The sequence below is a fragment of the Salvia hispanica genome, chromosome 1 (genome assembly GCF_029641045.1).
Source record: "Salvia hispanica isolate PSC_SH4W2 chromosome 1, Shi_PSC_v1, whole genome shotgun sequence".
Lineage (NCBI taxonomy): Eukaryota > Viridiplantae > Streptophyta > Magnoliopsida > Lamiales > Lamiaceae > Salvia > Salvia hispanica.
This window is the reverse complement of record NC_142692.1, coordinates 49,953,988-49,966,292: the sequence shown is the minus strand read 5'-3', so window position 1 is coordinate 49,966,292 and position 12,305 is coordinate 49,953,988. Positions and strand designations below refer to the sequence as shown.

General features: G+C 34.5%; 2 protein-coding genes and 1 non-coding gene across 3 annotated transcripts; 2 read left to right on the top strand and 1 right to left on the bottom strand.

Annotated features, from left to right (window-relative positions):
• Positions 1-5,123: 5,123 nt before the first annotated feature.
• Positions 5,124-7,875, top strand: LOC125220454 (protein DYAD-like). The gene is made up of 7 exons (XM_089064952.1): positions 5,124-5,896; positions 5,994-6,377; positions 6,457-6,516; positions 6,615-6,768; positions 6,860-6,913; positions 7,120-7,569; positions 7,634-7,875. The coding sequence occupies exons 1-7, from the start codon at positions 5,124-5,126 to the stop codon at positions 7,772-7,774; spliced, it is 2,016 nt and encodes a 671-aa protein (XP_088921078.1). The 3' UTR covers positions 7,775-7,875.
• Positions 7,876-9,160: 1,285 nt separating this feature from the next.
• On the top strand, positions 9,161-9,232 carry TRNAG-UCC (transfer RNA glycine (anticodon UCC)). Its single transcript has one exon. It is a non-coding gene; the product is annotated as a tRNA-Gly (tRNA).
• An 85-nt stretch (positions 9,233-9,317) lies between these two features.
• LOC125219880 (uncharacterized) lies at positions 9,318-12,069 on the bottom strand. The gene is made up of 5 exons (XM_048121973.2): positions 11,738-12,069; positions 11,380-11,457; positions 10,245-10,344; positions 9,695-9,837; positions 9,318-9,626 (listed from the first exon to the last, which is right to left on the bottom strand). Exons 1-5 carry the CDS (start codon positions 12,017-12,019, stop codon positions 9,411-9,413), a joined length of 819 nt encoding a protein of 272 aa, XP_047977930.2. The 5' UTR covers positions 12,020-12,069; the 3' UTR covers positions 9,318-9,410.
• Between the last annotated feature and the right edge of the window lie 236 nt (positions 12,070-12,305).

Here is a 12,305-nt window from a genome sequence, read left to right as displayed (position 1 = left end):
ATTAAAATATACAAATCACAATTTAGAGTAGTATATTAAGTCTTTGCATAGCCATTGTGTTACAATAGTTTTCATAAAAAATTAATTTTTTCGGTTCAATTCGGTTTCGTCGAAAAATTGAACCAAAATCGAATGCTCTAACCTAGCAATGAAATTGAAAATTTTACATATCCAAAATAACAAGAGATTAATTTTTATTTAAATAAATTGAAATTGGTTTGACACTAAAATAATGTATCGTCTCGTATAGTAAGTAATATATGATTATTATTTTTTTTACTTTGAGCTTCTGAGATTGGATGGAGCCTTATTTATTAGAGTAGTGCTAAATGGCCACATTATGGCCAGCCATAAAAATATAATATTAATAAAAGATATTATATTTAATGCCTTTTCGTTGAAAACAATACTTCTAAAAAGTATCAATTTTATTTGCACAACTGTACCCTTAGTTATGAAATATAAATATGAAGAGACTATCATTTATTCAATTGGTTCATTTTTTATTGCATGAAATTTATATAAACAAAAATCAACATTTATTAAGGTTAATGATAATTAATTTAATTCTTTCTTATATTTATAATACTAGCGCATAGCGATAATACTTTTATGTTTCATATTTACTTAAAATACTCGAAATGTTTGTATACGTACTTATTTATATTAATAATCATGGGTTAATATTATAAATTATCGTTAAACTACAGAGCATGTATCAAATTAGTTCCTAAATCAATTTATTTCATAAGGAGTAGTACAAAACTTTATATTTCATTTCATTTAATGTTTTTATTTAAATTTCTTAATTATTATTTTAAATGGAAATTAAATTTGGCATAATCTCTTCTATTTAAATTAAATTACTGAACTTTTTATCAATTGAATCTAGTATAATATTCATTTGCAATTGCAATTTATTGAAAACTATACAATTACAATAACTTCATGATAAAAAAAATGCACTAAAGGCAAGTAACAACTACCCTCATCCAAGTATGCCAAGAACAAAGTAGTAATTCAAAATACGGTAAAAAGTTTCTTAAAAAGAAATTTCATGTTGATATTATGCGTTTTACATTATTTTGAATAAAGAATGGTGTGGTAGTTAAATATAGTTTTCAATTTCATTTAAATTGAAAAAGTTCTAACATATTCTAATCTATATTAATACAATAATATTAATTACTATTATTATTAGATTATATCACAATTTATAATTGGAAAGTATATTAATATAATAAACTATTATGTATAATGTTTCATTTAGTATATTATAGGCTGATAAATTAATATACTAATGCAATAATGTGGGAAGGATTAGTTTTTGTAAGAGAGTAGAGACTCAAGTTGAACCGGAAATTTCATGTGATTTTAAAAAAAAAATTATTCTATTTTAAGATTTTATTATTTTAAAAATAAAATTCAAATCGTAACCTGATATAAAATCAGGTTATTAGTATATTGATATATGAAATTATATTATAATACACTATATTTTTAGTATAATTAATCGTTTCGTGTCACAACTTAGTTGATAGTGATTCCAACTTGGTATAATAGGAAAACATTTTTAAAAGGACAAAAACTTAATCTTAAATTAAAAAACAGTGTAAAAATAAATTCTTGAAAACAGAAAATTAAAGAATGAATGAATCTAATAAAAGAAATACGTATGAAAGTGTAAAATTTGGATTAGAGAAATGAAACAACAAAAAAAACAACTAGAATTAAATAGAAGGGTAATAATGTAAATTGCTTGAGCAATAAATGACTTATTTGAAACATTAATAGTCATACCATCTAAATTTACTAAAATGTCATTTTATGGCCAGCCATAACGTGGTCACATAGCATTACCCTATTTATTATGCGATCAAAAAGAAAAACATGCGTTTGCAGTCGTACCCGACTCTTGCTTAGAAAGCGGTTACTATTAGTTTGATGTTTTGATTAAAATTACCAACAATTTAGGATATTTTTAAAAATCCGAAATAGTTTGGAATTAAAAATGATGGTTATCAATAAAAATTCTGCCCATTTTTCGATGTATATTCAAGGTTTGATTTATATTGGTTCCATCAATAATTTAGTATTTAAGTAGCAAATCATCGGTAAGGAATATATGTATACACTATACATAAAATGCATTCTAAGAGGATCATTGTGCTGCAAGTTAGAAGGTAATGTTATTAAAAGTAACCATCTATAAAATGACGTTGGAAATGAAGATCATTTTAAATTAAGCAGTGAAGAGGGCAAGTTAATATCATCCGAATAAATTTTGAGTTCGTATGGGCAGCACAATTAATTCCGAAGAGACAAAATTATGTAAGAGGGCAAGATTAATTTTCGATGGTAGTATCTCAATGATTCCACCACTCAATGTCAATGCTACCTTTCAAATCATTGTCAAAATTCATATTTATGAAACAACATGTTTTCAACTCACCAAATTTCTTTATAGTTGCGTGCATTCATCATTAACTTTTAACAAATTTTTCTTTGATATATATGATTCGCGGAATGTGCATAAGTTAACGGATGAAAAAGGTAAGTTAACGAATGATCCTAGACCAAATTTTGAAATTTTACAAATGAAAATGCTTCATCATATGCACGCATTTAAGAGCGTTCCCAAACTCAAAATCATAAAGATAAGAAAGGTTGTGACGTTAAGCCCAATGTTCTAGCTATATCATTTGATTTTCTCTCCTCAAGCCACAAGAAATACGAGCAACAACTATAAAATAAATAGTATTAACCTCCCAAAACATTATTTCGTTTATTCAAATTTTTTGGTAAACACAAAACATTATTGTTTGCCTATTTCTACAATCCTAGCTCTTCCTCTAAAATTCAGCACTATACATCAACAACCTCTCACCCTAACCAACTCCATATAATGAAAGGAGGAAATGATAATTAACTAAAATGATTTAAAAGAACTTAAATTAATTTAGCTATTCAACAATAAATACAGTTAATCTTATAATTATTTGGAAACTGCATTACGGTTTAAAGCGCAAATTTGGTGGGAACAGCAGTAGACACAGCAGGGGCATATAAGTCATTTCAGATGGTGCTGGGACCAACTTTTATCTCTCTCTCTTTTGCTGCGGCAGTGATGAGAGTGCCATTTAAGCAGATTCCGAGCTCAACCATTTCCACACTTCTCAAACATATTTCCGAATTCCTAAATCATCTCTCACTCATTTCTTCACAGCTTCACCACTTCGATCTCCTTCCGATTTCCATATTTTTTCACTTCTCTCTCCAATCGCAAATGCTTGAATTTTCACTTGTTCAATAAATTTTCCGCTACTTTTCACATTACAGGTTTAGTTTTTGCGCTCTGAATATTTTATGTTGTGCTTTTCACTAGAAGAAAACACCTATGAGCTTAGGCATTTGTATCTACATGTTTGCGTAGAGAAACTAGGGTTTTCTGCATTTACAGTTTGATCTTAAAAATTTCTTCTCCGCGTCCAAAATCGGCTTCTGGAATTCAGCGTCAATCGGTCTTTTGTGATAAACATCGCTTTTCTCCGTTTAATTTTGGTCTCTTTCTTTTTTCTTTTCAACTTTTGAGTTTTTTTTTTAAATGTTCATCTTCATTCGAAAAAATCACCTTCTTGAGAATCAAAAAATAACTAGCCAGTCATCATTTGAAAAACATGTTGGTTGATTCAATATCGTGAGTAGAAAAAAACATATCTTCTGTTTCAGATTTTCCAGACTTCGCAGCTTTATTGTTTTCTTTCTCTCTCTGCTGTATGTATACGTGCTGCATGGAGTGTTGTACCGTTCAATTTTCATAGGGAAAATAATTAATTTTCCCCGTATTGTCTGCTGCGATTTCTATAAGAGCATTTGCACCTTTCTGAGCTTAACCGCACCACTAATGAGTTACTACTAATGGAAATTTTGTTCCCAACCATGTTTCCTCATTTTCCAAAAAACCTAAATCGCTAACCCCAGTTTTAATTTGTATCACTCTCTTGATTATTCTTCTGCACCAACAACTTAAGATTACATTATATTTTCATCAGATTTTAATTTCTTGATCAACGTGTTTTTGTGCTGAATGTTGACAGACGATGGTGATAGAGACCTACTACAGGAAACGCTCAAAGAAAGCCCATCAGCCCTGCATGGTTCCCTTTTCTCTCTCTATATAGCTTTCTGTCTGTTATTTGTGTCCCACATTATATCTCACGCGCTGCCAAAAATAGTAATCTTTTCAGCTCAAGGCTCTGAGAATCATACATTTTGTTTTGCTTGGAATAACCGTGTGCATGGCGTGTGTATTGTCACTATTACTAAGATACATACCCAAAATAAAAAATGCCAAATCTTTTTCTTTCATTATTATGCTTGCTTAACACATGAGTGTAATATAGATAACCATTTTTTTAATCAAATACACGTGGATTTGAACTTTGCAAAATGAATTTAAATCCCAATTTTAAAGAGACCCAGTTTTTTAATTGAAATCTTGAGTGATTGAGTCTGTCTTGCATGGGCTGCAAAAACATGTGTATGGTTAACTTTAGTAGAAACACTCTTTATTGATGCTATGTTTAATCAAAATAGGGAGTTCACTGCCAAAATTACAAAAGGACTGAACATTAATTACGATGCAGGAAGTGGACCAAAAAGATGCTGTGCAAGGCAGCGTTGTTGCGGCAGAGCCGCGCTGTACTCTTCTGCTTGAAGGTAGCTTTCAGTATATACGTGTTTCTATTTTACCTTTACTTACCTTTTCAGCTAAAATAATCGTTGAGGATTAACAAACATAAATCTTTATATGTGCAGATAGCCAGTTCTTGATTGGGGGTGGTGGAAATAAATCCCCGATAGAAAACTATATGAAGGAGGGTTATCTTTACGAGATTGATCACTCTCAGTTACCCCCACGAACCCCAGCTCACCTCCGCTCCATCCGAGTTGCTATGGCAAGAAATATGATTTCACCAATAAATTATATTCACCAAAAAGCAACTAATTAGTACTCCATATATTTATTGTTACTTATATGTTATTTAATGTTAATGAGTAATGTTTTGGAACTTAAGGTGTGCGAGAAGACGGAGGTGAATGTGGCAGTGAGGTATCCAAGCATGGAGTCGCTAAAAGCATTCTTCAACTACAGCTTGAGAGAGTCTCATCCTTCTTTGGATGAGAAGTTTGTGATGGGGTCAGCGCTGGCGGCGAGAGTGCTTGTTCGGATAGTTCCGGCTGAGGTCTTCATGGAGCAGAAGAGTTGGATTGCTTTCTGGCTGATTGCACAAAGGAAAGGAAGTAGCTGTCTATCTGAGGCTCTTAGGGGGAGTGGGATGGTGACATGGGGGATAAGAAGGCAAGTTAAGTATTTGGGTAGGCATAAGGAGAGTGATGATAATAATGATGTTTATGTTGCTCAGAACTCATCTTCGAGTTTTGTCACTGGAGTTGAGGAATCTCAGATGGGATTATTAGCTACTGGTGATGATGAGGAATTTAGGGAGGATGGCCAGAGACATGAAGATGGTGACCGTGGAGAGCGAGGGGAAGACATGGAAAATTGTGATGATCAGGAAAATGCAGAGGATGAAGAAGAAGAGGAGGAAGAGGAAGAAGAGGAGGAAGAAGAGGAGGAGGAAGAGGAAGAAGAGGAAGAGGAAGAAGAGGAGGAGAAGATCAAGGTTGAGGAGATTAATGAGAACGTGAATAGAAAGAGGTACTCTTTTAGGAATTTGAGCATAAGGAAAACGAAGAAACCAAAGCTTGAGATCAGAAAGCAAAAGCAAAATCAGATGCAGAAGAAGAATCAGGTCAAGAAAATTAAGGGTAGTAAGAAATCAAGGGGATCACTCATTCATAGAGATCCAAAAGATCGTTGGTCTACTCAAAGGTAGATATGAATTAGGGGGCATATTCTATTTAAGTCATTTGGCTTTTTCACATCATTAAGTTGCTAGTTTTATTGATCAAAGCAAGAAAATGTGAAGGTACAAGCTCGCGGAGCAAAATCTTTTGGAGGTGATGAAATCAAAGGGAGCAACAGCTGAGAAACCGATCCTGAGGCCTCAACTGAGAGCAGAAGCAAGAAAGAGGATAGGTGATACAGGACTGCTTGACCATCTCCTGAAGCATATGGCTGGAAAGCTTGCTCCAGGAGGGCAGGAGAGGTTCAGGAGGCGGCATAATCCTGACGGAGCAATGGAGTATTGGTTGGAATGCGCTAATCTTGTTAACATCAGGAAGGATGCAGGGGTGACGGACCCTTATTGGGTGCCACCACCTGGTTGGAAACTTGGTGATTCCCCAACTCAGGACCCTGTATGTGCTAGAGAGTTGAAGCTGCTTAGGGGTGATGTTTCAAAAATTAAAAGGTGGAAAATGTTACATTATTGTTTGATGATGCACTTAATCTTAGTACTCACCTTTAATAATATTTGGTTTCTTGTACAGAAGTTTGGAACTGATGGCAACAAAGATGCAGTTGGAGGAGGAAGTTGATAAGTTGAGAAGGTGAGGATATATTTATCTTACCTAAGTAAAGTATGGAGTAGTAAAAGAGTAATGCAATTTTGTTTTAAATCACTTAACTATATTTAACATGATTGCAGGGAGATTGGTGAAATTTGTTGCAAGAAAAAGCAACAAGAAAATCAATCATTCACTGAAGAATCAAACAAGTATGACATAAGTCAAAAGCTGGATCAGCTTACTGCTTCTTTTGAATCCTTAAAACAAGATTTTAGCTCCGTGCATCTTTCAGAGGTATAGTTAATGTATACCGTTCAGCTTCAGTAAGTTGATCATCAAGTTGTGTATCTTGAACTAAACATTCTATGGTGTTTTGATTTTTTAGGAAAAGTACAAGGAACAATTGATGACCATCTCTGATTTTGTGAAAGACATTGAGGTATGTATTAAATGAAGGGCTAATTAATTCCTTGAGACATCATCTAGATTTGAAGACAGTAAGTTATTGTCAGTTGCAGTACAATTTATAGGCTTATAGCCATAAATGAAAACAAGACTTACTGTTAGATATAGAGATACACCTGTTCTTCATCTTCATATAGTAGTTAATCATGCCATTTGTTATGTATGGAAATCTTGAAACAGGGAAAATTTGAGAAGCTAGCTCCAAATGTGAAAGAAACAGAAAAAACAGGATCTTCATTAATGATAATGGGGATGAGAGAGAAAACAGCATTGGAGAGCAAAGAAGAGCAAGTACAAGATGCATTAAGTGCAGGTGGTGAGGGGAAAAAATTACAGTTAGAGGAAAAAGCAGCAAAGATAGAAAGGCTGAAGAGTGGTTTCAGAATCTGCAAGCCACAGGGCACTTTCCTGTGGCCAAACAACAACAGCAGCAGTTTTGTGAAGGTCCAAGTTGAGGTTCCCACCCCTCCATCAGTTTCCTCCTCCACCGTGCCACCTCAGCTTCCCTACCACTATCAGCCACCACCACCATCACCATCCATAGTCAAACCATTGGCTGAAAAACGTGCAGTCAAAGTCACAATCTCCAACTCTCCTGCTTCAGTCAATCTAAGTCATGTAAGCAGTCATGTTACTTTTGAGCTATGCAAGAAATTCTTGATCTTGAAATGTTATCTCTTTTTTTTCTCTGTAGTACAAGGTTTCTGCAAATAGACCGGCGTTGGAGAGTGGTGGTGGTTATACAGAGACGGCAACGAGCTGCTCTGAGGTAGGAAGCTGGTTGGCACTGTCTACTACAGTCAAGTCTGCATCTGATGATTCCAGCCATGGTTGAATCCATAATATATGTACTTACATATATATTCTGCTTAGCTTTCTTTCTTGCACAGTCAATATAAAAACAATATGGTTTTGGATGGGGATTGGATATGCCATAAGGCCTTCACATATCAATCACTTGACATATGGGAGATGTATAAACGTCCTGCTAGTATATTTTTCGAGTATTTTGATACATTTATTTTCGATCTTAGTATATCAATTAATTTGCCTACAGACGTTCATGATTAATTAAGTGAGTTTAATATATTAACGCACCACCTTATTATTGAAAATGTGTAACATATATAGATTTGTGGCTTTATAGAAATAAACGACTTCGACTAATTTAATCTTCAAGTGTTCACCATGTTGATTCAAATTCGCGCAAGTTCATCAAATTTTGATGTGCGTATTCGCAAGGTCAATATCAATAAGTTTATGCGTCGTACATCAAATTATGGAATACAAAAAAAATTTAGACAATATAATAAACTTCTGTACTCCTATTTAATTCTATTAGTTTATTAATCGATTAAACGCTATTAATAATATTGATAAGCAATTATGACTAATATAAAACAAGATAATTCAATCGATTGACCTCGCATAAACTTTATTTATTGATTAAACACTATTAAAATTCAATTTTTCAGTTCAATTTAGTTTGGTCGAGAAAACCGAATGTTCACTCCTAAGTGACCAAGGGAGACGCAGGCTGGTGAGGGAGTATATTTCTCATTTGTTTCCTTTTAGTAATTTTCATAGTTATACTTTTTATGTTCGTTAAAATTCAATGAAAGTGAAAATTTTAAGTACCCAAAATAGCAAGACATTAAATTTTATTTAAATAAATCAAAATTAGGTGACACTAAATATAATTATTATGCTATTTTTTTTGCTTTGAGCTTCTAAAATTGGATGGAGTCTCATTTATCATGCGTTTAAAATGAAAAACATGCGTTTGCCCGGAGTGGATCACCTATTCAAAACATCGTTCATTTTCTATTCCATACTCACAACAAAATAAAATGGACCCACCATCACTTATGAAAATTTCTCAAAACATCGTCTATTTCCTACTCCACACTCACAACAAAATAAAATGGACCCACCATCACTTATTAAAATTTCTCATGTTTATAAGATTATTTTATTTTATTGCTAGTGTGGAGTAGGAAATGAATCGGTGTTTCGGTGTAGGTGATCCGCTCTGGCGTTTGCCGGGACTAAAACCGGGTCTACTACTCATACTATAATTTATCATATGTAAATTTTGGAATGGTTGATTTATCAGAAAATTAAACGATGTTAATCAAGATTCTCGATACGCAACAGAATTGCCAATGCCGTATATGAAATCATAAATCAATACCTATAAATTTCTGAACTACAGCATCAAGCGTTTGTAGTCCAACGGTTAGGATAATTGCCTTCCAAGCAATAGACCCGGGTTCGACTCCCGGCAAACGCATGTATTATACTACTCTTTTTTATTACAGTACATTTTTGTAGTCATACAATATTTCAACTAAGACAAAAAATTTTTACCCAAACTATGAAAGACAAAAACCCAGTATCATATACACATATCCTCCCATTATGGTGAATTATACATTGATACAAGCATTGGTCTTGTTCTGGTTGGGGTACTAATGCGTGTCGTTTTTGTGCAGATTGTGAAGAATGTACAAGGATGCCGACGACAAAAATATACAAACAGAGTAGCTCAACAAGTCCAGCCCTGTTGCTATGGTTACCATCTTGCTCCTTTCGAACATTTTCACCAAAAGGATCATCACTATCACATGCCCTACTTTCGTCTTCAGCTCGTCCAGCGAACTGATCTTCATCCACTGCGGCCTCTCCTGCATCCCACACCATTCTTAATTATAACCACCGAAATCCAAACCCATAAAGGGAACTAGGATGCTACCTTCAAAGCAAACATCCCAAATAAGGAAGACCCTTTTAGTGCGCGATCCACGCTAGGAGGTACATCCGGAGGCACGTTTGAAATGAATAGTCCGTACAAGCCCATTGCAAATATTAGCATCACAGTCCCAGCAAGATATACATCTGGATTAAACAGAAACTAAAGAATATATCAGAAAAAGGCAGGGTTTAAAACTCATATGAGAGATGGAGCTTGTAAACTCAACACTCATCCTCGTGCTTTTGTTACGCGCAGATGATTGTATCACTTAGACTCATATGTAAACAAGGAAGCAAAATTTTGTGTGAAGTCACAATACAAGAGTGGATACCCCAGTGTGCTGGATTGAGGCAAGAGAAGGACAATATTTGATCATAAGAAAAAACTGCAGTAAATAGGATAAAGATCCAAAATAGGAAGTTTTTAATGGATACATAGAATTTATGATATGAGTTAGAGTCGATGCCTCGAGATGGAAATGAAACATTTTGAAATAATTATATAGTTGAGAATTATAGATTTGCAATACTGAGAACTTCAAGAAACTCACCAATAGCTTCAACCAATCTCAGAACCATTTTTCCAGTATGGATTCCTTTGACACAGCTTGTCCAGTATACTTTGTATGCATCAAATATGTAGACACACCCCTACAAAAATTTAGACTCATCTCATGCATATCTTGTTAAGTTGCTAACTGACATTGAACAAAAAAGCAAAATTCATGTCAATCAAGAAATAAACTAAAAAGTCTTCACTGGATGCTATGATAACAGTTTTTGTTTCAGGTAATATTCCAACTTATGCAAAAGAATTTGTATCACATGTAAGTCAAGTCATCTACTCCACCTGTCCCCAATATATAGGCCATTTTGGTATTTCATGAGGACAAAGAATGACCTAGAAAAGTAAATTGTAAGTATAAATGAATCTTCTATGATACCCTTAATGATTATTGAACATAGCAGAACTTTCCTTTCCTAGGCAAGGCTGTAGTAGGTGACTAAATGTTAGAGAAATAATAAGACTTCTTCAACCAGAGACCAAATCCAAGTTAAGGAAAGCAAGAGAAGCTCAGGATCAACATTAACCGTGTCACAATCATTTCAGAATGTGATTTGCTTTGCTGTTCAATACTACTCCCTCCGTCCCGGAGTATTAGACTCACTTCTTTTGGGCACATGATTTAAGGAATTGATATTTAAATAGTTAAAGTGGAGAGAGTAAAGTATGAGAGAGGGAAAAAGTAGAGGAGAGAAGAGAGAAAATAGTAGGTGGAGAATAAAATAAGATAGATGCTTTTTGCTAAAAAGGGAAATGAGTCTAATATGTTGGGACATCCCAAAAAGGAAAGTTGGTCTAATACCTTGGGACGGAGGGAGTAGTATATTGCAACTGGGTACAATTCACCGCGACAATCATTCTGCATTACGTATAGCTAGCTTCTGTTTCATATTATCAACCACGGTAGAAATTAGAAAGATATTGTTCTTATAAACCACTAAATACATACGAGGGAAAGTTCTTAGCTACCAACAAGATAATTTCCCAAATAGATTAGACTAAAATGCACATAGCAAACTGAATACAGAGTACAAAACTTTTGAGTTTTGAGCTATAATCCTTGTATTTTCTACCTAATAAATTAGGGGAGGGGAGCAAGTAATTGATGAAAGAATCATTACATTAAGAAAGCAGAGCAGAGAGCCTGCCAATGATCCTCCAATCGCTAGAAGTGCAAGAAAACGGAAGTCAAATATCACCTGCATAGGCAGAATGCAGAGCTGATCACACCAAACATTTATTTCTGTATTTCATATTTTTACCAGAACCATAAACTCCTGAAAAACAGTAATGATTCAAACACAACTTCAATTTCTATTTTGACACTGGCTAGGGTTAAGATGGACTTGATATAGGCAATATGAATTCAAGCATAGCATAAGTAATGCAAAACTGTCTTCCAAAACACAAGAAAGGTACCAACACAGAATTCAATCGATTAATAGAGCGCTTCGTAAATAATTGAGGAATTTGACTCACTCTTTCAATCGTAGATTCCGTAGACTGTAAAAATCGTACGACGGGGTCTCCTGCGAAGGCATAGTTGTAGGGCAATTCTGGCTGTTTTGAAAAAGTTTGAGTTGTTGCAGCCGACGTCGACTCTTGAGAAGCTGATGCCGAAGGGTTGGAAGAAGAAGGAGGAGGAGTGGTTAATGAAGCAAGTGAAGGTAAAAATAGTCTGGGAATTTTTGCAGAGGGTTTAGGAGTGAATAGGTGAAGGGAGATGGGGTTGGGTGAAAGGAAAGATGAGAGCAACGCCATTGAAGAAAAAAATTGGGAGTGGATGCCGATTGGTGAAAAACGAGTGTTTTTTTGTGGACGGGAAAATAAGAGGAACGTCAGTTATCATGGCGGGAGCCCGGACCCCACACCAACGGTAATCCCATTTTGTTTTTTTTCTCTCTCTTTTTTTTCTATTGCAAATCCCACTTGAGAGCATTGAGGGCATGTTGAATGGCATGTTAGGGGTAGATAGAGCCCATTATCTCCCCTATTGTTAGTGTTTAATTGTCATGTTAGTCTTCCACACGATCCGACATTGAATCCC

Coding starts and splice junctions, on each gene's coding strand:
- LOC125220454 (XM_089064952.1), top strand. CDS start 5,124: ATGGAGTCGCTAAAAGCATTCTTCAACTACAGCTTGAGAGAGTCTCAT. Junction 6,769..6,859: donor GCTCCGTGCATCTTTCAGAG/GTATAGTTAATG, acceptor TTGATTTTTTAG/GAAAAGTACAAGGAACAATT. Junction 7,570..7,633: donor TAAGTCATGTAAGCAGTCAT/GTTACTTTTGAG, acceptor TTTTCTCTGTAG/TACAAGGTTTCTGCAAATAG.
- LOC125219880 (XM_048121973.2), bottom strand. CDS start 12,019: ATGGCGTTGCTCTCATCTTTCCTTTCACCCAACCCCATCTCCCTTCAC. Junction 11,458..11,737: donor CGGAATCTACGATTGAAAGA/GTGAGTCAAATT, acceptor CTGCCTATGCAG/GTGATATTTGACTTCCGTTT. Junction 9,838..10,244: donor GAGATTGGTTGAAGCTATTG/GTGAGTTTCTTG, acceptor TGTTTAATCCAG/ATGTATATCTTGCTGGGACT.